At 39.4% G+C, this 23,244-nt stretch overlaps 2 protein-coding genes across 4 annotated transcripts; both read right to left on the bottom strand.

The window, feature by feature from the left end:
- Window positions 1-2,780: 2,780 nt before the first annotated feature.
- On the bottom strand, window positions 2,781-7,906 carry LOC107590626 (claudin-34-like). Of its 2 annotated transcripts, none has more exons than XM_016279496.1 (2): window positions 7,878-7,906; window positions 2,781-3,786 (listed from the first exon to the last, which is right to left on the bottom strand). In XM_016279496.1, exon 2 carries the CDS (start codon window positions 3,681-3,683, stop codon window positions 2,949-2,951), a length of 735 nt encoding a protein of 244 aa, XP_016134982.1. In that variant the 5' UTR covers window positions 3,684-3,786; window positions 7,878-7,906; the 3' UTR covers window positions 2,781-2,948. The 2 variants fall into 2 exon arrangements, with proteins under 2 accessions (XP_016134982.1, XP_016134983.1); XM_016279497.1 differs by lacking the exon at window positions 7,878-7,906 and adding an exon at window positions 6,867-6,944.
- On the bottom strand, window positions 4,333-22,800 carry LOC107590625 (protein Shroom2-like). 2 transcript variants are annotated; one of them, XM_016279493.1, is made up of 11 exons: window positions 21,168-22,799; window positions 20,507-20,524; window positions 20,019-20,138; window positions 17,291-19,826; window positions 16,836-16,918; window positions 12,679-13,263; window positions 11,459-12,037; window positions 8,184-8,364; window positions 8,005-8,082; window positions 7,591-7,785; window positions 4,333-5,568 (listed from the first exon to the last, which is right to left on the bottom strand). In XM_016279493.1, the coding sequence occupies exons 1-11, from the start codon at window positions 21,410-21,412 to the stop codon at window positions 5,296-5,298; spliced, it is 4,893 nt and encodes a 1,630-aa protein (XP_016134979.1). In that variant the 5' UTR covers window positions 21,413-22,799; the 3' UTR covers window positions 4,333-5,295. The 2 variants fall into 2 exon arrangements, with proteins under 2 accessions (XP_016134979.1, XP_016134981.1); XM_016279495.1 differs by lacking the exon at window positions 12,679-13,263 and having other exon boundaries at window positions 21,168-22,800.
- Window positions 22,801-23,244: the final 444 nt, after the last annotated feature.

A 23,244-nucleotide genomic window follows, 5' to 3' on the forward strand; every position in this document is an offset into this window, starting at 1 on the left:
TATATATATATAAACTTGGAGCAAAAAGCTTGGATAACCTGCTTTGTGCAAGTATTTATGTGTATGAACACTCCCTGAAAAAAAAATCTGTGCAGCAGGTTTAATATACAGCCTTGTAATGAATGTCCTCAAGTAAAATTATACCATCAAGTCCTTAATTATTGGTGTTACTCATTTGAGTTTATACCCTTCACTTAGATGCTTTGCTATGCAAAAGGGCAGAACAGAACAGCAGAGGGTAAGATGACCTTTGTGTAGAGATACAAGCTGCAGCTCAAGCCCAGTGCGATGCTTAAAAGAAATAACTAGATAGTCTAAAAATGCCAATGGTTTCTCACAGGTGAAAATCTGACGCCAAAAAAAAAAAAACCACTCTGCACCAGCAGTGCTGATCACACAACACACCCAGTGTGATCACATGCACACCCAGCAAATGATCACACAACACACCCTGCAGTACACACCCACAATTCACCAAAACTGCATAACATTCTAGCACCTTCAACACTGAAATCATACTTTGAATTATTAAAAAATAATAATAGTTTAAATGAATATGAATGCAATTGATTTTATCTATCTATCTATCTATCTATCATGTATATAATTCTGTGCGCAACAAAGCACTGGAATGGTGCAAATTGGAAATGGCTCAATTTGTTGTTTATTATCATTATCACTGCAAATATGTTCTATTAATTGGTAAAGATGGCTGCAGAAAGGGTTAAGACAGACATAATTGATACCCACAAGCTAAATGACTGTACAGAAATTCATAATCTTTGGTTTTGATCTAATCTCATCTGTAATCACTTTATAATCCATAAAGCAGTTAAACTTTAATTAAGGACATTAAAAACCAAAGGGACAACATGCTGCCTTTGGTCCTCATAGATTTTCCATGAAAAAAAAAGTGATTTATACAATTTGGAGCAACTTGAGAAAGTAAATAATTAACTGTTCCTTCTAAAAATATAATAATTAATGGAATCATTTTTATACAACAAAGAAAAGCACTGATGAACATTTTAAATCTTCAAAAAAAAAAGAAAGAAGAAAAAAAACAAGTTTAGTTTTATCTTTCATGATTATGCTGAACTCTGATATGGGAATAAAACTGTTCAATGAACTCTGATAGTTCATTGCCCTTTACCTTTGTCTTTACTTTCTTATCACAGTATATATGATAATATGAGAAGTGTTAATGTCACACATCTCATATGCTGCACAAAGGATTTCAGCAAAGAAACGCTATTGTTTTGATATCACTCTTGCATCCTTTTGAGACACAGGCCGTTTGTGTTGTCTGCCAGTATACTAACAGACTGTTGTAAAGGAGGTTTCACACTGAGATCCATAAAAGCTTGTTTGATTCCACCAACATCACGCCCCACTCTCGGTCACATGAGAGCAGAAATGTGTTATAATGTGCTATACCTGCCCTCTCTAAGACAATGCGTTCGTCTCAGCATGGGGTCTTGGCTCTTCTCTGTCAGGATGTTTCTTTCACCTCTTTCTCAGAACAATACATGTCAAATCACCAGTGGCCATGGGAGTCCATCCTGGCAGACAAATTCTCCAGCCACAATTCTTATGAACCTTAACACCTCTTCTGAGTGTACATTCTTGTGTGTTTTAGATGGATAAATCATCAAAACTCCTAAAGCGACCTCGATGGACTAGTGAACCAACACAGAAAACAAAAGCCCCTTTAATTGGCAAGAAATTATTTCCCTTTGTCGAGTTATCAGAGGGATTATCTGGTTTTATAATAGAAGAAACTCATGTAATATCCAGCGGGATTTGTCAAAATTAATGTTCAATTTTAACAAGATTAAATGTTGGCAAGTAACAAACTCAAAGCCCATGGGGGGTGTTGAAAAACACAGTAATAAGGGCAAGTATCACGCTGTGAAATAACAGTAAAGTTCATTCCACTCATGGCAGGGGTTATTTCCTCTGAAATCACCTTGTCCCCACTCAAAGATCCACTCTTAGTCAGCTAAATCATATCTTACATCATTCAAGATATTTTGTGTTAACAGCTTTTAGTGGCAGATGAATGTATAAGTTGAGTCTTAACAACAATGGAAAATAGTTAATATAGTACTACTCAATTTTTAATCAAACGAGAGCCAAAGATCATCAAAGATAATTATATAAATTAGAATAATAAATTTACATTTTTACATACATTTTCATTATACAAATACACACACACACAGTATTAAAAGTTTGGGGTCAGTAAGATTTTTTAAAAATAAATGTATACTTATTTAGCAAGGGCACATTCAATTGATCGCAAGTGACAGTAAAGACTTCTACACTGTTACACAAAAATAATATTAAAAAAAGCTTTCTACTTATTAAACGATTATGGTTTCCACAGATATATTAACTCTTTAAGGATCATGTGACACTGAAAACTGCTGAAAATTCAGCTTTCATTATAGGAATAAATTAAACCCTAAGCCCGTTTAAAAACAAAAACAAATTTAAACAACATTTTTATTGCTGTTTTTATCATATTTTTCATCAAATAAATGCAGCTTTGTTGAGCATAAGTGACTTAAAAAAAAAAAAAAAAAACTTACTGAACCCAAGCTTTTAAATTGTGGTAAATGCATACATTACAGACATTTAGGTGAGTATACTCTTATAGTATTGTGTGCCCTGCACATTATGTAACAATAATAAGTCAACTTTAAAAGTCCAGTGTCATAGATATATTACAATTTGATACCAATAAAATGGCCTCAAAGTTCAAAGTGCTTGCGTTTATTTCTGTTCATCATTCAGTCACTTTAGTAATTATATAATTACATTACATTCATTTAAATATACTGTAGACATTCGGTTTGGTTTGGGGTCCAAATTAACAGTCAAAGATTTTAAGAAACTGTGTTAAGAGCCTTCAACGTCCTTCCATAGAGTGATGCACTTTATTATTAAAGCTTCTCTGTTTCATACGCTTGGTTGATCATACCCTCATCCATACTCTCTTTAATTACACCAAGAAAGCCTTCATCCTTTGGATTGTTGTCAAAATGTCCTGTTTCTCCGCTCATACGCACTTTGGTTTTGGGATACCTGTAGCACATTAAGAGTAGTCCACTTACAATGAGCAGGCAACCTGAACCGATCCCAATCCCAATCCCTGGACCCACTTCCTGTTTCACTGGAGCAGAAGGCAAGTAGAAGTCAGGCGGGAAGTCTATAGTGAGATTCGCCAGCACAGAATTCATATTCCAAAAGACGGGGACCAGCGAACATGCTGCAGTTAGCCAGAACAAGGAACCCGCCATCACAAAGGTCAATCTGACATGCCTGTTGTTAACCCCGAAGATGGCATTTCTCACCACATGTCCAGCCACTAGGATTGCGAGCACCCCCACGCCAACAGCAACCATGCAAAGTACCTGGGCGGCTGCTATTTCTGGTGGAGTGAATGAATCTGTAAGGCTGATGCTTTTGCAGATCTCAGCTGAATCCAAAATGTGGCTGTTGAAACAGACCCGCCACACTCCCACCCAGGCCAGTCCACCGGTGATTACCGTCTGATTGTCCACGTACCATATCCTCCAGTCGTTCACCCCAGAAATGGAGGCTGTCATTATCCATCCTATGAACCCAAGCACTAGACCCGCAATCTGCCAATGGACTGACTGGGGAAGGTAAGCCATTGCTAAAACTGCTGAGTCCCGACACCAGGTGGTGATGAATATTTCCTCCTCAGGTCTGCACACTGTCCTTCAGGAGCATGGCTACATCGCAGTCATACCACTTCTGTTAGATTAGAGAAAATAAAAAGGCTTTTTTAACCCAACACTAGGGGCAATATGAGGGGACCCCATTCCTAAAATACAACAGCAACTAGTATCATTAAACATTTTGGGATCACTAATTAGTAGTTTGATAAAAAAAAATGACAATACTTTTACACCGTTAAAAAATATAATATTTAAAGTGCTGTTCTTTTGGACTTACTATTCATATATGATAGGCTATATGATTTCGGTTGGGGATTTGTTGTGCCGCGCCGCGCGTAGACAAGGTGTAACATTGGTTTTGCTTTGTTTCACAGAACTAATCGTTGCCTGGGTTGCGTACCTTTATGTGGGGCGGAGCTATCAGAATAGAGGCAAGACCCTTTTGGGGTAGGGGCGTGTTTGTTTTGGTGATTTCAAATATCAACATTGGCTACCAGAAATCACTTACTCTGCCTTTAACAATATGACAGTAAAGAGAAAACAGGAAAATACAGGAAGAAAGAATGGGACAGGGACGCAAGCCAGACTGAAACCTGCGTCCCACAGTGCCACAGCCTCTTACAGATGAAAATATAAATGACACAAACGCATGACGTGGAGTAAAAGACAGCTGGTATTTTATAGACAAGCACTGAATCCTTAATGAAATAATATTGTATCGTTTAGGCAAGTCTTTCAGAATACTTACAGTCAGTCCTAATTTTGAAGCATTGTTTGGTGATATATCATACATTCATCTATAAAAAGCGTGCAGACTAAAGTGGTAGTTTGCTTCGCTAAAATGAAGTGAAAGAGTACAATTCTAGCCTATTCTAGTTATATACAAAGATTCAAAAGGCTAAAATAAATTACTAAAAATATCATTGAATTATTTTAAACATGACCAGGATAGAGACACATGTCCTTTGAAATTATGCACCATCAAAAAGTCATTTTCGGAAGTTAATTACAACCTCCTGGTGTAAATGGAAACAGCTTACATGTGCAAAGCTTTATGCCACCGGGATTAGTGTATGTTTGAATCACAAGAGTTTGTATTGGCGTTCAGGCATAAGACATTTTGAGGTGTCTTTCATTGCCCTCTAGTGGTTAAAAAGATACAGCACAGTGAGTGACCACGGCATGTACATACAGTGTCAAGTTTTGAGAGCACATTGGTGCAAAAAGGGCATGATCTATTTAAACCGATGTGGGGAAAAAAATTTAAAGTGTCTTTAAAAATTATTATTATTTCACCATATAATTCTATGGGTCGTGTAACATTGGAACGTCATTAAAGTATAAGACCAGCTGACAGGTGATTTGGTCAAATCATGATCTAAAAGTGCCCAGCACTTTCACAGTCTTTATGAGTCTTGCCAAAATGCTGTCTGCTGGGGCAGACAAGAAGCACTCAATATATGACCAGAATGCAATTCCATTGGCAGTAAATGGACCACATTAAGTACTGCTTTGGAACCCTGTTATTTAGAGTGACGTCAAGCGAGTTGCTCTGGATCGCTGCATAAACTGTTTTTTTAAGTCCTCAGTTGGTTGTCCTCTGGTCCATTGGGAGACTGTCCATCAGACAATTGAGCTGCTCCTCCCCCAGTTTGATCTTGTCCTCGAGCTTGCGCTGCTCAATAATAAGGGCAGACTTCATCTTCACAAAGTGCTCATAGTCAGCCATATTCTCCTCTGACAGGTAGCTCGCCAGGATGTCGTAGACGACCCGTTCTCTCCTGTCAAGGTTCTCCTTCAGCTCCTTGGCATCCTCATGTTGACGGATCAGCAGTTTGCGTTTCTCGGTCAGTGTACGCTGCAGAAAGATGATGAAGAGTTTCAATAAAAGAATAATTCAATCAAAATCATTATTTTATCTTTAAATGCAAAGCACCTTGTAAAAGTTTTTGGCCATGAATGTTTGTGTGTGTGTGTGTGTATATATGTATATATAGGGATCACTAATTAGTAGTTTGATAAAAAAAATGACAATACTTTTACACCGTTAAAAAATATAATATTTAAAGTGCTGTTCTTTTGGACTTACTATTCATATATGATAGGCTATATGATTTCGGTTGGGGATTTGTTGTGCCGCGCCGCGCGTAGACAAGGTGTAACATTGGTTTTGCTTTGTTTCACAGAACTAATCGTTGCCTGGGTTGCGTACCTTTATGTGGGGCGGAGCTATCAGAATAGAGGCAAGACCCTTTTGGGGTAGGGGCGTGTTTGTTTTGGTGATTTCAAATATCAACATTGGCTACCAGAAATCACTTACTCTGCCTTTAACAATATGACAGTAAAGAGAAAACAGGAAAATACAGGAAGAAAGAATGGGACAGGGACGCAAGCCAGACTGAAACCTGCGTCCCACAGTGCCACAGCCTTCTTGACATTTCACAAAACAAGTAAATGTTTGGAATGTACAAAGACAAAAGGACAAGGTCAAGCAACCATTTCTGACTGAAGAAAATGCTTTTCACATGTTTAAAAAATTGTGGTGACGAGCGATGTTTCCAGAGGGAGGAAAAAGGACACTGCGTTGAAGGCCAAGCATAAGGCTACGCATTTGAGACCAAACAGAGAAGGAAGAAGCGGACAAGAAAAGAGAGAGAGAGAGAGAGAGAGAGAGAGAGAGAGAGAGAGCGAGATAATGCATGAGAGAAGAGAGAGAGAGAGAGAGAGAGCACTAATATTTCCTGCCTGGCTCCCTGCACACCTGGGGTTGCGGAATGTTCCAGGATAAGCTGAAAGGTCATTCACAATAATCAGTTTCTTCACACACAGGAATCAGAGATAGCGACAAATTAATAGAGCTTTGGATAATTGATTTCCATGGGAATTTAACACTTTGCCAACCCCCACCCCCAGTAAATAACTCCCCCATATTACTGCCTAATATATTAAATAGACAAAATATGTCATTTATTGTTGCAAAATATATTGAGCACATTCAGTTGTTCTATAACCTTATATGACCTTTTCGCTATTTCCAGCAGTTTCTCAAGCTCTTGTTAAACTTTATAGTCACTTGTGTAAAGCCGATTGATAAAGTAGGCTATAGCCTATACATCCTTCGAAATGTCAATAAATAAAACACAAACTCGTGCTTACCTGTGAAATGTTTTGATCTCCGGAGGATCTTCTCAATTGTAAATCACTTCATCTAAAGTACAGGATCCTCACCTGTGCTGCTCAAACGGAGCTAGTGGAAATGACAACTTTGCGAACTGACAAGTACAAGTCAAACACAACTGTGGTTAATGATTAATGTAGCATATCCAATAAATGGATAAAAGAGGGCGGGGAGGATCAATGCAAAACAATGATATATATACTGTATATATATATATATATATACACACTATTATTATATATATATTATTACTTTCTCTTTCTACACACACACCACACGTGTGTATAGGACACAAAACATGAATCTATATACAAATAAGTGCATTTTAATAATCTGGTAGCCCATTTAAATCTATATAAAAGCTATGTTACTAGAATAGTAATGCAAGTAATACCACTGTACACAGTTATTACCATTTTCCATAGTACCAATTTAAGGCTCTACGGATTAAGATTGTAAGGAAACACTAAAGGATCTGGATCTGGAGTGATGTGAGCTGGACTCAATGTGGTTCCGTCTGTGTCAGCAGTAGGCCATGCCGCATAACATGCTACTTTTATGTTAATGCCGTTTTCCAGCCTTTATAATATTCAGTGTTCTTTTTCAGCCTATTTTCTTATGCTTTTTGAAACTGTTAATTCTGGACGTCATTCCTCCACAACATCAATCCTGCTTTCCCACATCCCTCATTTTCATTCTCACCCTCTCCTCCAGTGAAGCGTCTTCCTCCAGGCTGTTCAGAGCATTCTCTACTCGGGCCAAGCGTCCAGACAGAGACAGCAGAAGGTTGACCACTTTATCAAGATCACCAACGAACATACGGAACTTTTCGAGTTCATTAGGCTTGCAGACACCCTGTACGATGGCCTCCACATCCTCCCCAAGAGCGTTGTTGTCTTGCAACACTTGTGTAAAGCCGATTGATAAAGTAGGCTATAGCCTATACATCCTTCGAAATGTCAATAAATAAAACACAAACTCGTGCTTACCTGTGAAATGTTTTGATCCCCGGAGGATCTTCTCAATTGTAAATCACTTCATCTAAAGTACAGGATCCTCACCTGTGCTGCTCAAACGGAGCTAGTGGAAATGACAACTTTGCGAACTGACAAGTACTTGCACGTCCTCCTGTAGACTCTCCTGAGCTTCCCTCAACACCTGCAACTTCTTGCTGAGACTGTCAATCAACTCATGCTGCGATGAGAAAGAAAAACAAGGACAAAGTCACTTGATACAATGGACTAGTAAGAAGTATCTGATTGTATCCCAGATGTGTTACTACAGCATGTTAGTACCTTCTTGCTGGCAATATCACTTTCATTGTCCTCGTCCAGCTCCTCCTCTGAGTTGTGTTCCACACTCTGTTCCTGCATGTCCTTCATCTTAATCAACAGCTCTGCTTTGGGTGCAGATGTACTGTAGTAGGTTGAATTAGTCACTAAAGCAGTGGCTGCCACCAGGCTGTCCTCCTCTTTCCTGAAAACCCACAGATGACTTTTATGAGAAACATGAATTGATCATAATGGATCCAAACACCACAGAATTACATGTGACAAAAACAATCAAACAGTGATGTTCGCTCTAACAATGGCAGATATGAGTGTTTAATAATAATTATTTTTGCTATTCAGTTTCAGTGACTTCAGATTTACACAAAAAGTCTGCCAGATTGCTAGATGAGTTAGTGCCCCAGATCTGCAACAAGAAAAATAAACCATGCTTATGAATCATAACTTGAATGAGGAAGTAGACTGGACAGGCTACAATTTAAATATTCACTAAATACCTTTGTCAGTTTTTTTTATTTTTTATTAAAACCACATGGGTAGGGCTCAACAGCAACCCTGACCTACTGATTAAAAAATAAAAATAAACGGAACATCAAACATACAAGTTCAATCTGTCTTCCTTCTGTATAGGTTTGTAATTAAAGGGATAGTTCACCCAAAAATGAAAATTCTGTCATTAATTACTTAATTACCCCCATGTCGTTCCAAACCCGTAAGACCTTCATCTTCGGAACACAAATTAAGATATTTTTTGATGAATCCTGAGAGCTCTCTGACCCTTCATAGACAGCAAGGATCCTACCATGATCAAGGTCCAGAAACATAGTAAGGACATCGTTAAATCCTCACCTGTGCTGCTCAAACGGAGCTAGTGGAAATGACAACTTTGCGAACTGACAAGTACAAGTCAAACACAACTGTGGTTAATGATTAATGTAGCATATCCAATAAATGGATAAAAGAGGGCGGGGAGGATCAATGCAAAACAATGAAAAGTTACTATACTATTACCATAAACCTGTGTATTGTTTAGGCCTATCCAGGTGGTCAGTTGAACATGGCAGGTGTTTTGTGTAATATTCTTTGAGAACGTCCTTGAATTGTACGTGTGTTCACATGATAATGTAACGTGTTGCGTAGCTGTAAACACAAGCAGCCACATTTGCGTAAAAGGTAGGTATGCATTATTTTTTTAATATCATATTTCAAATGATCAATAAAGCCTGACAACAATCGCATCATCTTTTTCTTTTAGTTTCTTCATCTTAAATCAACGTAGGCTATTTTTCCCCCACGCTGCTCCAGCTAATACGCATGCGTTTTGGAGTAAACATCAAAAAGCAGATTATTTTTTCTATTACTGTTTTCAGACTTTAAAATAATACGTTTGTAATTATGTTGAAATATATTGAACGCCATAATATTATGTTAAGTTGCGCCATTATTTTGCTCAACCACTATCGGGTGAGTTTTACATGTCAAAGTCTCTTTCCTGATTGGCCAAGGCAATAAGACTTTAGGCGATCTGAAGTTAAATATTAGGTGATCAGAGCTATTCAGATAAAACAACGATTGCTTAGAGAATCAAGAAATAGAAGGATTGAATCAAGTAATACAAGTTTAAATTGCTTTACTGATACACACAATGTTGTAGGAACATGCCAGTATAATTACACTTAGACGTAATTCCTTTAATCTGGATTATCAACTCAATGTAATTAAAGTTTAGCACCTAAAAAAAAGATACAAGTATTTATTTGAAATGATGCACACTTACATGATAGGAACAACAATATTAAAAAAGTATTTTACCTCACAGATTATCAGACAACTTTTTTTGTTTGTAGAATAAATCTTGGTTGACAAATACATGCGCTATTTCTACAATAATATCGGAAACAATGAATTTGTGTCACACTGCATCCATGCCATAAAGTGTCAGTATAAAGCAATAAAGACCATCCTGAGCTGTGGCATGAAAGACGGCATTCATTGCATGCTTTAAAAGCCTTCCAAAGTAATGTTACTGGTAAAGCAGCTAAAAAATATATATATATCGGCTAAATTCAACATGATGATAAAGTAATACATGCAGTCTTTTCTACGCAATGTATCTTTTATGAAAAAAGATTTGACACTGAAATATAATAATTACGAGGAACAAAGTTAATACACTCATGACACGGCATTTCATTATCTATTTGCAAAATTGTTACTACTTACTATATTACATGTTGTTTAAGTTGCTGTGTAAATGTACAGGACATTTTAGACTGGAATATGATGCATTTTTTCTTCCGTTTATATGCATTTTGAGTCTATTCTGACCACATAAAAAAAACCATGAAACCACAAATGTGACCCTGGAGCACAAAAGCAATAATAAGTAGCACAGGTATATTTGTAGCAATAGCCAACATTACATTGTATGGGTCAAAATGATCGATTTTTCTTTTATGCCAAAAATCATTAGGATATTAAATAAATATCATGTTCCATGAAGATATTTTGTAAATTTCCTACCATAAATATATCAAAACCTAATTTTTGATTAGTAATATGCATTGCTAAGAACTCATTACCCCCATGTCGTTCCAAACCCGTAAGACCTTCATCTTCGGAACACAAATTAAGATATTTTTTGATGAATCCTGAGAGCTCTCTGACCCTTCATAGACAGCAAGGATCCTACCATGATCAAGGTCCAGAAACATAGTAAGGACAGCGTTAAAATAATCCATGTGACATCAGTGGTTTAACCATAATTTTATGAGAATACTTTTTGTGCGAGTCATCCTGGCGCCATTTTGGAGAGTATCATACGTAAACAATGTATGCTGTTCTGTGTCAGCCGTTTTGATCTGAACGTAAACAACGTATCCGCGTACATACATGTGATACTCTCCAAAATGGCACCAGGGTGACGTGGAAGAGACAGATTGTTGTCGTTATTTTTGTTTTCTTTGCATACAAAAAGTATTCTCGTAGCTTCGTAAAATTACGGTTTAACCACTGATGTCACATGGATTATTTTAACGATGTCCTTACTAAGTTTCTGGACCTTAATCGTGGAGACAGAGAGCTGTCAGATTCCATCAAAAATATCTTAATTTGTGTTCCGAAGATGAACGGAAGCCTTACGGGTTTGGAACAACATGAGGGTGAGTAATTAATAACAGAATTTAAATTTTTGGGTGAACTATCCCTTTAAGGGCAAATTCCTAGAATAAATAAATAAAAAAAATGTCAAACTGAGGAAATAGGAATACAAAAATACTGACTTCTCCACAGAGTTGCGAGGAGAGAGCTGTTTAGGTGCAGCTTTCCTGCGCTGTTGGGCCTCTTCCAGTAGCTGCTCTCCTTGAGGGAAAATCCCCTCCATCAGATCCATGGTGGTCTTCATCTTACTCTGGTCTAAAATGTCCACTAGGGACTTGTCCTTGTCCATTATGTCTCTAGCAAGCTCCTTTCTTTTTTCGTCATCTTCTGACCGCAAGGGATGTGAAGACACTCCGTTGCTGCTTTGATCAGACGAAGGGGCCGTCTGCAGGCCATGTAACGCATAAGATACTGGGTTCACACTGGTTTGTGGACCCTGGTCTTTCAGAGGGCCAATATCTGCTTCTCTCGGATCAGGCCCCTGGTCCTTTTGCCTGGTGTAAGTACAGAACAGAGAGTATGACTGATCCGGGTTTCCCAAACTCTGAAGATGAGTTACTCCAGGTCCTTGAGAGCTGACAGGGGTCTCGATGGGTAGGTCGAGATATTGTCGACTTTCTTTTTCGGTGTCACTCTCGGAGTGGACAATCTTAATGGGAACTTTCTTCACTGACGTGTTCTCATCTTTAACCCTATCCATCCTGGTAAACAACAATGATGAAAACAGAAACGTGTTATGGTGAATGAAAGAAATGCAACATAAGAAAAACTAGGTAACTATGCAAAAGAATAAACACAACAAGGACAGGAAAAACTATTTTCATGGGTATAATCTGTGTAGAAAAACATGAAATGTGATCTTTTATTTCAGGCTAGCAGGCTCTGCATACAGGAAAACAAGAAATGTCAGTTCCTGTGACCAAATCCATGCATATAGTTAAGAATCATACAACAATGTCACTATAACCCAAATGTCCAGTTCAAAACCTTGGTCTTCTCCAGGCTGTAAGACTACTAAAAAGTTGCCATATTCCAGCAAAAACAAAACTGGGGGGAATCCCTCTTATGACTGATCTGAAGAACTGCAGCACACATGGGCAATCTGCAGTAAGGACACATATGAATAAGCTCCTTGTATGTGCATGAATACAATAAAGAGACAGTCAGAGAAGCACTGTCATTAAATTACTGGGCTGTAGGGAGAATTTCCAGTGATGGTTTTAAGATTGCAGCTGAGAGGAGCCCAGCTGTGGTTTGCCAGTGAAAATCTCCCTGAATTCCAGCACAGACCTGAAAGAATTCCTGAACGGCGGAATTTAACTCTAAACACACAAAGTCTTACCTTCCAGGAGCTTCATCCTGTATGGAGACGGAGACAGGGGGCTTGTCAGTCAGCCTCTGGGGAGCAAACTGGGGCGAGGGCGAACGCTGCCCCTCCATGGTGGGCTGGGTCGGGCCAGCGGTTTGTTGGGTGGGCAGGACAGCTGGAGGGGGAGGAGGTGGAAAGGGAGGAGGCACAAGCTCTTGTTGTAGCTCCTCCTCCTTGGTTGGCCCTTTGCTGTGCTGCTCGGAACCCTTCCAGGGAACAGGGACTGAAAGAGGGGCGGAGCTTTGATTGTTGACAGGAGAAAGTGAGGCCAAGACTCCTCCTCGTGATCCAGGCTGGACCTCCTGAAATTTGCTAAGAGGAGGAGGTGTGCCCTCAGGGCATTTGTACTTCTCCAGATGGGGCAAGAGAACAGAGCTCTTGTTTTTGGAGAGGGCTGATGGTTCACTGCGATTGCTATGGTCAGAGAAATGCTGTGCAGTTTTATGATGACTGGATGGAGGATCTAAAGCCTTTTTCTCCAGGTCTTCAGTCAAAGCCAAAGGAGGTGCTTCTGGTTTCTCCTTGCATACAAGTTCACTGTATCCTTTCTCATTTAACCTAAGAAAACAAAGGAGAAATGGTTTGAAGTAAAATTCTCAATCCACCAATGCACGCAACCAAAGAAGATTTATCAAAGGCCCAGACTCTGAATGTATTTGTCCTTTTTGGCGCACAAAGCCTCACTGTGTTCAGCGTAAATCGATAGGCAGGCAGACATTTCTCCCACATTTCACGTGCGTGCGTGTGCATGCATGCATGCATTTATGTTTGTGCATGTATGTATGTGTGTGTGTACGTGCATGCATGTGTGTGTATGTATGTGTGTGTGTACGTGCATGCATGTGTGTATATGTATGTGTGTGTGTGTACGTGCGTGCATGTGTGCATATGTTTATTTGTATGTTTGTTTGTGTGAATGTGTGTGTATATATATGTATATATGTGAGTGTGCATGTGTATGTGTGCGTGTGTATGCGAATGTGTGTACATGCATGCGCGCGTTTGTGTGTGTATGCATGCATTTATGTGTATATCTGTATATTTGTGTGTGTGTGTGTGTGTATGTGAATGTGTGTGTATATGTGTGTGCTTGGTGTGTGTGTGTGTGTGTGTATATATATATATGTATATATGTGAGTGTGCGTGTGTATGTGTGCGTGTGTATGCGAATGTGTGTACATGCATGCGCGCGTTTGTGTGTGTATGCATGCATTTATGTGTATATCTGTATATTTGTGTGTGTGTATGTGAATGTGTGTGTATATGTGTGTGCTTGGTGTGCATGCATGTCTTTGTGTAAATTGAAGCTGTTGGTCACTGCAATGTTCAGGAAGTGCTGGAAAATTTCCCTCACTTGGCAGATCCATCACACCCATGTAGAGAAGCAGACCTACGTACTTTTTGTGGAAACCATTCATGAATATATGAATATATGAATATAATTAACAAAGAACAGCATTTTTTTGGAATATTTATTTATTTTTAACAAAGTAAAAGTCTCTCACTTTTGATCAATATAATGCATCCTTGCTGATTTAAAATATCAATCTTAAAAAGCAAAAAAAAACAAATCTTACAGACCGAAAACTTTTGAAGGGTAGTGTACAAAAGGAAGGCAAAAGGCAAAGTGCAGAAAAACGTATGAACTTTAAAAGTCATTCTCAGTGTTAACTGAAACATGCTTTCATTGCAGATGTCATTAGTATTGCTTGCATGCATGGGTAACATTCAAGTAGGATGCAGGTTCTTTCTGATACTATAGTGTCTAACACATGCATTTGATCTCAACATGATCTGGCATGCAGAACGTCTCTGCTGTAATACTATGTAAGCTTTTGTCCACAACACCCCACCTATAATCAAACATCAGTCTCTTGCTAACTAACCTTGTTTGATAAAGTTCATATGACAAAACATCTACCAGTACTAGAAACGTCTAATGGAGAGACGTACCAAACATCGCTCCACGTGTATAAGCAACTGTTTCATTGTTTACTAAGCATTTTACATGCAAAACACTGACCTGCATTCACCTATTAAGTAAAAACAGAATGAAGACAAGAGAATTATCATTAACTGATAACTAAAAACTAAGAAAACACCTCTAAAAAAATGTATCTCACAGACTCAGGATGACTCAAACTTCATCAGAAAGACTTCAAACAGGAAAGTCCATAATCCAGGTACTCGTGCTACTGTCCATATAAAGCTGCTATAAAACAACTAAATGGCAATCCTTGCATTAAGTTCTCATCTCAGCAACAGGTGCTTTCTGGAGCCCTGAACATATGTAATCTCAACCTGGGTGGGGCTAAAATGCTTGTAGCTCAATTGAAATGCTTCCAACTGGATTTAGTCCACACTAGCTGACTGTACTTATAAAAGTCAACAGTTGCAAAAAGAGTTTTCTAACATTAGAAGTCTCTGTCAATGTCAGTCACTTACTGACATGAAGAATCCTTTCAGCTATGACTTTCAGCTAGATTTTTATAATTGAGTTGTGCGTGTTTGCACGCAAGTAAAATGATTGGGTGGCAGACAGGAAAACTTTGACATTTAAAAAAAACGATTTCTAAGAAAACTCATAGTGCTATGAAGATGCAGGTCTATGGTATAATTCATAGTTTGCTCTCCACAGCACCTTAATTACAAGCAAGAATCAAGACAAAACCTTTCATAGGGGGCAATTTACAAGGCTTTGGATGATGGAAGTTTGGCGGTAACATGCTTATTCAAGTTTGCCACTCCTTACGTCTACACATAGGATTCTAAGAGAATGACCCAGAGAAGCCAAAGGATGATATGCCTGAAAAGTTATGGTTATATAAATACAAGAAGGTTAGATAAATATTAAGATAGGTCAGGTAGGTCATCTGTTACACACGCACACAACTGGAAGCTGTTTGTGACATTAGAAAATTATCTTGTTGCTGTTGCTTTGATAGACAGAGTCAAATTAATGGCAAGGTAAACTGAAACTTTAATTAGCATCTCAAACATTGAGAGTACATATCCAATTTGACCTGAATCACACTACTGGAGCCCCACCTAAAAAGTCTGCATGTAAAAGGAATAACATCCCAGCCATCTATCTCTTATCCTTAAACTGCATCTTCAAAGGACACAGTTCTTCATTCTGTGTTTTCTAGATTATAGTGGGAGAAGTGATAGATAAGTGAGGATCAATTTAACATGTTTCACAGGCTAGACATGAAAAGACATGATTTCAAAACTTGCAAAGGTAACTGGAGGTCATTTCATGCCCAGCAAACCACACTATCACAGGCTGCAAGTTTTCCAACAGTAGAATTGTAAAAACTGTAGCTTCACACAGTTAATGCTACTTCCTTTCTGTGCCAGTTAGATACATTATTCAAGCACACAATATACACACAAGCCTTCTATTCTTCATCCAGATGGTTTTGAAATTCAGAATGTTCGACATTAAGCATTGAAGTTTCTCCTTAGCAGAGTACAGGGCTACCATTCATGCTTCTTTCAGGATAAAATGCAATACCTACTAGATTACATAATAATGTAGAGTGAAACTTGAATCAAATCTTATCTTTGCAAAGTTTTACAACTTTAAAATACTGAAATGAGGCAAATTATCTTAAAAAAGCCCTTTAAAGAAGTAGGAAGAGCAAAAATGTAATTTAGGCTGCTATTTTACTCTTTGGCCTTATTATGAATGGACTTATTGGACACTTCCTATGTCACACTCACATGCCTACACCTCAAACCCATCTCGTTGTAACAAAGCCCAGTCAGTGAGGATAGCAGTGCTGTCACAGCTGGGCTAAATCCCAAAGCTGTAAGGACCATAAAGAGTCTACTGTTTGTCTTTGACCCAACGGGAGCTGATTGCTGGCCCAACTGTGGATTTCTGTATGCAACAAGGTCAAGATCAGAGCCATTAGCACAGGAATAGTTTCACCGACACACTGACACTGTCTCAGCGAGGAAGAGTTGTTTGGCTTAGTTTCAAACAAGCCCAGAAGTATCATGATAATCATGACAAAAAAGTATGTTAAAAATGATATTTAATAAGCACATTAAAATTATGTATTATCTTTTTACTCTTTAACACAACTTGCAAGGCAATGGAAAAATAACAAAACAGCACTCACCTTGTACTATTCTTATCCTGTTCGCAGAGATTTGTCTCAGGCTTGGAATAGTCAGCTGACTTCTTTTCTTGAACTGGAAGTTTCTGGGAGGAATATAATACACATACAACTTAATCTCCTCGTTCAGGTATTAATAGATCTCAACTGCTGTTAACTTTGGCTATTTTAAGACTATTGTCTTTTGTAATTATGGTCTTAGTTGGTTGACATGATTGTGTGATCGTACTTGCAACTTTCCTGGTCTGAGGGTGTGACTTTTAGTTTAATGTTTGACTAAGTTCCGTCTTTTATATTGCTATTCACTGGGGCTAAGTCACTTTTGATTTATGATGCTTTCTAAATAAAAACAAACTCTGACTCGTGTTTAGTAAACAGTTTACAAAATTTGAACAGATATAACACCAGAATTAAATCACTGATAACTGAGAGACTTCATTAAATATGAAATAACCAACCCGTCCATAGAAGTCAGCAGAAGGGGAGGATCTAGATCTTTCATGCACACAGGTGGGCTTACTCCGTCTCTCATTTCCTGAATCAAGGATGTTATCAGCGGAGTGGTATCGTCCAGATACCCTTGGTTCGGCCGTTTTCCTTTGGTTGTTCCATTTGGCTTCATACTCTGCAAAGCTGCCAAGTCGCTGTTGTTCTAGCATGGCTTGTCGGTTCACTGAATGAGGGCCATCCTGACCTTCATTAAGGTGGTGTTCAGTGGGGGTTGAGCTTTCACTGTTACTCCGCCCTGCTGTGTCACTCTTTGCAGAATAGTGCATGCCTCCAGACTTGGATAGTCTGGTGTCTTCAGATATCTGCAGGTTTTGCTTTGGCATAGGCTTAGGGAAAGCTGGTTTCCCCACTGCCTCAAATAATCTGTGCCGATTTTCTAAGGGTGCAGCATTATCAGGCACACTGGAGCGCTCATTAGCTCCTACTTCATGAATTTTATCTGGCTCAGAAAAAGACAGAACTTTCTTCTCTGCAGAAAACCGCTTGCGGCTACCAATGCGAAGCACCTGATTACTCCCCGAGGTGGGTTTGGTAGGTGGGACCTCGGAGACACCTGGAAGCAGAGGTGTGTCTTTCTGAATGGGACCCTCAGAACCTGGATGCTCAAACAAGACTGGCTCTAGGTCTTTCCTCCTAAAGGATGTAGCCTGGAGGACTCTGGCTTGGGCCTCTTTCAGATGGTCTTTATAAGAGCTGGAAAAGCAGCCATCTGAGGAGGAAGAAGAAGTCCCAGTGGTCTTCCAGACTGCAGGCTCTTCTACAGCTTCAACCGGACTTTCTAAAGTGGCTGCGCTTCGACTCTTTTGAAGCTGGGCCCTCCTCATCTGGATCTCATTGCGCAAGATGGTGGCAAATCGGTCACTTTGTCGTGCCTGTTTGCCACTCTGACTGTCAAGGGCTTCCTGTTGTGCACTTCCACTGTTAATCTCATCTTGACAGTCCTCCACGTCATTGTGCTCTTGGGCCAGAGAATACAGCATTGGTGTTTTCTGGGAACATATCTTTGACTCGCTTTTAGTTGGAAAGGGTTGTTGTGAGTATTCTTTAAGATGGAGATGACCAGCACTTCTCCTGTGCTCGGGTTGCTTACTTGAGGGATAACTACCAGAATGCTCATCTGAGCTAGACACTTGGTGTAGCTTTTGGCTCCCCCTTAATTCAGGTACATTCAAGGGATTACTTGGTGCAGAGAAAATGCGATGGTGGTTGTCACTTTGTTTGAAGGGGGCATTGTTGTCTTTATGCTCTGTATCATGGTCCTGTGACTGCGGTGGGAAATAGCAGTCTTTTGCTCCTCCTTGAGAACCTATGGACATCCTTTCCCGTCCACTGTGTGACATTTCTGAGACTGAAGAAGCTTTAGAGTCATCAACTCTCACTAAAGATGCCTGGGTCATTCCCTGAGCGATATGATGAGAGGTAACTCCAACATGACCGGACATTGATGCAGCTGGCCTTCTAGTTTGATTCTGACTATTGTGTTGCATGTGGTTGTTTGTGGGCAGCTCCTGCATACTGCTGAAGTAGCCACTGAATGGAGGTTTCAGTGCTGGTATTGTCCTAGTTTGAGCGTGAAAAGTGCCCTCGTCGCTGTATTGCCGTGGATGGTATGGAACATGGGCATAGGACTGATTTCTATCTCTGACGTCTGTCGTTGATAGGGAGTATGTCTTGTCTGATGACATACGGGGTGGATACTGATGATGGGCCTCGGATGAAATGTAGGGATTTGAGGAATCATTTTTGGACGGCAGGTTATAATCGCGTCGACCCTCAAGACCAGTCTCGTTGACTTGGTGAGACCTTTGTGTGCTTTCATGGGTTTCTCCTGTCTTATGCAATGCTTTTACCTGAGGCTTTAACTGGGTGTGAACACCAAGGCCTTCAGAGGTGCCTGTGATCAGACCCTTCTCATGAACCTTGGTAGCTGCAAAACTATCACTGCGTGTCGGTGGAGTAGGAGGTGGGGTGGAGGATACCATGTTTTTCTTCATATCTGGAACATGCCAGACAGGTCCAATACTAACTCTTCCAGAGCTTGATTGCCGAGTGCCTGGTTGTTCTTCGGCTTTTGGGATCTCATGGCTACCTGAACTTGAGAGATGCTGCAAGTATCCAAGCCTCTCCTCTTGTCGTATCGCTTCGCTTAGGCTTTGGCTATGTCTGCCATTGCTGTGCCTGCCACTCGAGTCCCACTGATTAATTTTGTACAGCATGTTCTCAGTGGATGCAGCGTTACTTTTGGACAGTGTGTAATCTGGGGTCCCTGAGCTTGTAGAAAAGGAGCTGTAAGCAGAGTCTCGTTTACCACCGCCCAAATGTTCAATGCTGTTATTGTTCGACTTGCTTGGGGAAAGACGACCAGGTGGATAGGGATGCGCGCTATGCTCTAGGCTGTCCATACTCCCCAAAGAGCTGAACTGGTCGGATACTCTCTGTAGATTTGTTTGCTCCCAGCCAGTTGAGAGTTCAGAAGAGAATGAACTATGGAAAACAAACACATGTAAAAAGTGTTTAGGCTGTATATACTTGAAAATGCAACTGCAGTAAGCCATATCAAAAGTTTCTGCCATTCAATGTATATTCGTAAAAGAAAAATAGAGGTCTTCATTCTGAAATCTTTACTGAAAGAAGCAATATAAACAGAAACTAATTATTTTCTGTCTCTCCAATTACCTTGCATCATATCTTGTTTGCCAGACTGGTGAGGGTGTGGACTGGTTTTTGGCCTCTGAGTGGCTCTCGTTGAACTTGGTCGCATGCCAGGAGTGAGGTCTACTCATGGGTTCATTTCTCCTGTGGGCAGCAAATGAAAAAGAGAGAAGGATGGAGAAAGATGTAGAGCAGAGGAGGAAAGATTAGAAAACAAGGCAATAAAATGTTGCTTTGTGAACAGCTGCAAAACGAATGGCAAACACGGATCACCAAGCAGCACTACAACTATTCTAAAGGACAGTAAAGTGTCAAAGCATGATAGATGATTATGGAAGTAGTGTAATGATCATGCCAAGAAACAGAGAAGTAGCCTGTGAGCAATGCCGATGTTGCAGTCATTCACCATCAACACAAAGTTTTTTAACTGTCAACCACAAAACCTGACAAACACCATTAAATATCCGTAACCACAAGCCCACTCTCTCAACACTCATACCACAGCAACATACCCTTTAAATCGATTCTTTCTGGGATGCATGAGGTGAAATAGACATAAATATAATTGTTACTGAAACTGCCACAACAACTAAACAGAGCCTCTTATAAGAAGTCGAATACATTGTCCTTATGAGATTATCAATAATTCAGTCCGTGCATATATTTTTTTTCTATAGACATTCCCATGTTTGCAAAATCTTAGACTACCAAAAACAACAAAATCTGGAACCAATGCTCATGAAATCAATACTTAAAACAATACTGCAAGAACTAATGAACAGGGTTCCCACAGCTTCCAATACATTTTCAAACTGGATAAGAATTTTTAAAAAGAATTTTGAGATTGCATTCATAAAGAGTAATTTATATAAAAATATATATTTTAGAGAAATTTCTATTACTTTTGCCATTTATTTTGGATTTGAAAAATAAGGCCTGGAAATTTTAAAACAATTATAAATTCCTTAATATTTCCAGGTTATTCATGATCATGGGAACCCTGAATAAGGAATGTGGAGCATATGCAAGGTGGAAAACTATTGGATGGAAATTTGAAATTCTGATGGATGATATCACAAGGCCATGGAGGGAATATGATTGTAGACCATTATGACTAGACTGGGTGGTACAGGAAAGGAAGTGGGGTTTCTTGTGGATACATTGATACCATACCTCATGGAACTTCGTAAAATCTTCGTGAGAAAGCTCCGGGCCATATGCACGTCGCTCTCTGATGGCATTTTCTGTGCTACAATATCCACCATTTTCATCTTCCTGAAGGGGGTTAAAAGGGGGAGGGACACATATAGTCGGAATCTCTTGAGTTCAGTAAAATTTGACGGGGACTCTAGTGCTGAATTCCAAATGGAGACATGAAAAGCCATCTCTGTGATGGGAAAATACAGACATACTAGCATGGGCCACAACACTGGCTGTAATTAGTCAAGCATTATATGCAAGAACACAAACACAAATATAGCCTTGCATAAAAAGCATAACCAATTCAGACAAAACGACCACAAAATGTTATACTTAAGACGTTATACTGTATGAAAAATACACTGTAAAAACACAGACAGTCCACATAAATGAAACCTGTGTTTTTAATGGCATGCCCAATTGTTGCAGACAGAGTTGAGAAGCACATGCATGCAAAAACTTTAGCCATAAGGCCATTCAGGAAAAGGCCAGCACCAGCACTGACAGAGGGTTTAAAAAGGACAAAAAAAAATTGTCTTCCTCTTATCTGGGAAATACTGTAAAATACTACTGACCAGAGATCTGCAACTTACAAACAATCGCATAGTGTGAATAGTGGACATTGGGAGACATCTAGTGGTTAAGGTTTAACACTACCATTCCATGTGACAATGTATGCCATAAAATAAAATTAAGTAAAAAATTTCCAGGATCTGTGCATGCAATGTTTGATGGCTGCATGCCTCTACTTTTACATCAATATGTTTAGTATGAAACATTCCTCGGCACGTTGCCCAACATCTCCCCAAACTAAAGAGTCCACCCACACCTGACCTGTGACCTTTAAGTTTTGAGAGACAAAACATTCCTGTCGTTTCTGAAATTCAGTCGTTTGATTTAGTGATAGGATTGTAAAAACAGAAATCCATCTCCTTGAATTTCAAACAGTCTAAACCCCAAGCTTGTGCAACTCTCCAAGAGACCGGAGGGGTTAAAACAACAGTCAATCAAAGACATGCAGTTTTGCTCCATTAGACCACGAGGTCAAGTGCCAGTCACCCCTCTAGCCAGTAAACAGTAAGAGACACTCTTCGAAATACAAGGAAAACAAAAACTACTATGCTAACCCAAATATCCTTGACCCCAAAACATTTGCTTAAACCAGCTTTGGCTACCTAAGCTGATGTTGTCTAAAACAAGATGTCCATGTTCATCCCTGTCACAGGTTTAAAAGATGGCGGAACAGATTAAACGGCAAATTATAGACAGAGTGGCCCAAAAGACACCCTCTGCTTTTGCTCAATGCTGCTCTCTTTTCTTGTGTAAAAGTTTCAAGTGTGTATGTGCTCGCCACACATGGGGCTAGCTATTCAGATGCTAATGACATTCTCTTTATTAGACGTATTGTCAGGGCTACAGCTGGTCTAGCACAGATATGCCAGTGGTCCGAATCAGTGGCGCCCAGGCGGAATGGAGGCCAAGGAGGGGGGTTCGGAGGGGAAAGTCCCCCACCGATGTTTTCAGAACAAGGCATGTTCAAAAACAAACAAATCACTTCTGAAAAGACAACAACCAATCCAAAGCCTGATGCAAATCATTCAGCTTGGGTAAAGAGTTAACATCAGGCTTTTGGAACAATTCTGCAACCAAAGTCTGTATTTAAACTAATAGAAGAAACCCATTCCAGCTGCATCCTGGGAAAATCATTCATTACTGATAGTTGGTCTATTGCAAGAGGGATGTGGATTCTTTTCTTCCTTTAATAGAATGCTAACAGGAAGTGTAACACAAATGTCAACACATTCCCAAAAATTCAAGGAATTGAAAAGAGCCATTTTTCTTAGCTTCGGTCACCCCAGGATTATTCAATTATTCTACTATCTACAATACTAGAGTACAACATTGTTCACCAGCCAAATATATTAAATAGAATATTTATATAATACATTAAATAACTATAAATATACGTTTTATGTTGTGCTCACTAAGGCTGCTTTTATTTGATCAATAATAAAGTAAAACAACAATGCTGTGAAATATTATTATAAAC

Source organism: Sinocyclocheilus grahami, unplaced genomic scaffold (genome assembly GCF_001515645.1).
Source record: "Sinocyclocheilus grahami isolate Dianchi unplaced genomic scaffold, SAMN03320097.WGS_v1.1 scaffold131.1, whole genome shotgun sequence".
NCBI classification, from domain to species: domain Eukaryota; kingdom Metazoa; phylum Chordata; class Actinopteri; order Cypriniformes; family Cyprinidae; genus Sinocyclocheilus; species Sinocyclocheilus grahami.

Bases quoted from the DNA above. Each gene is read 5' to 3' on its own strand.
- LOC107590626 (XM_016279496.1), bottom strand. From the start codon at position 3,683: ATGGCTTACCTTCCCCAGTCAGTCCATTGGCAGATTGCGGGTCTAGTG.
- LOC107590625 (XM_016279493.1), bottom strand. From the start codon at position 21,412: ATGCTAGTATGTCTGTATTTTCCCATCACAGAGATGGCTTTTCATGTC. The intron at 12,038-12,678 runs GTAAGACTTTGT...GTTGTTTACCAG, and splicing joins CAGGATGAAGCTCCTGGAAG to GATGGATAGGGTTAAAGATG. The intron at 7,786-8,004 runs GTACTTGTCAGT...CAAGTGTTGCAA, and splicing joins GTCTACAGGAGGACGTGCAA to GACAACAACGCTCTTGGGGA.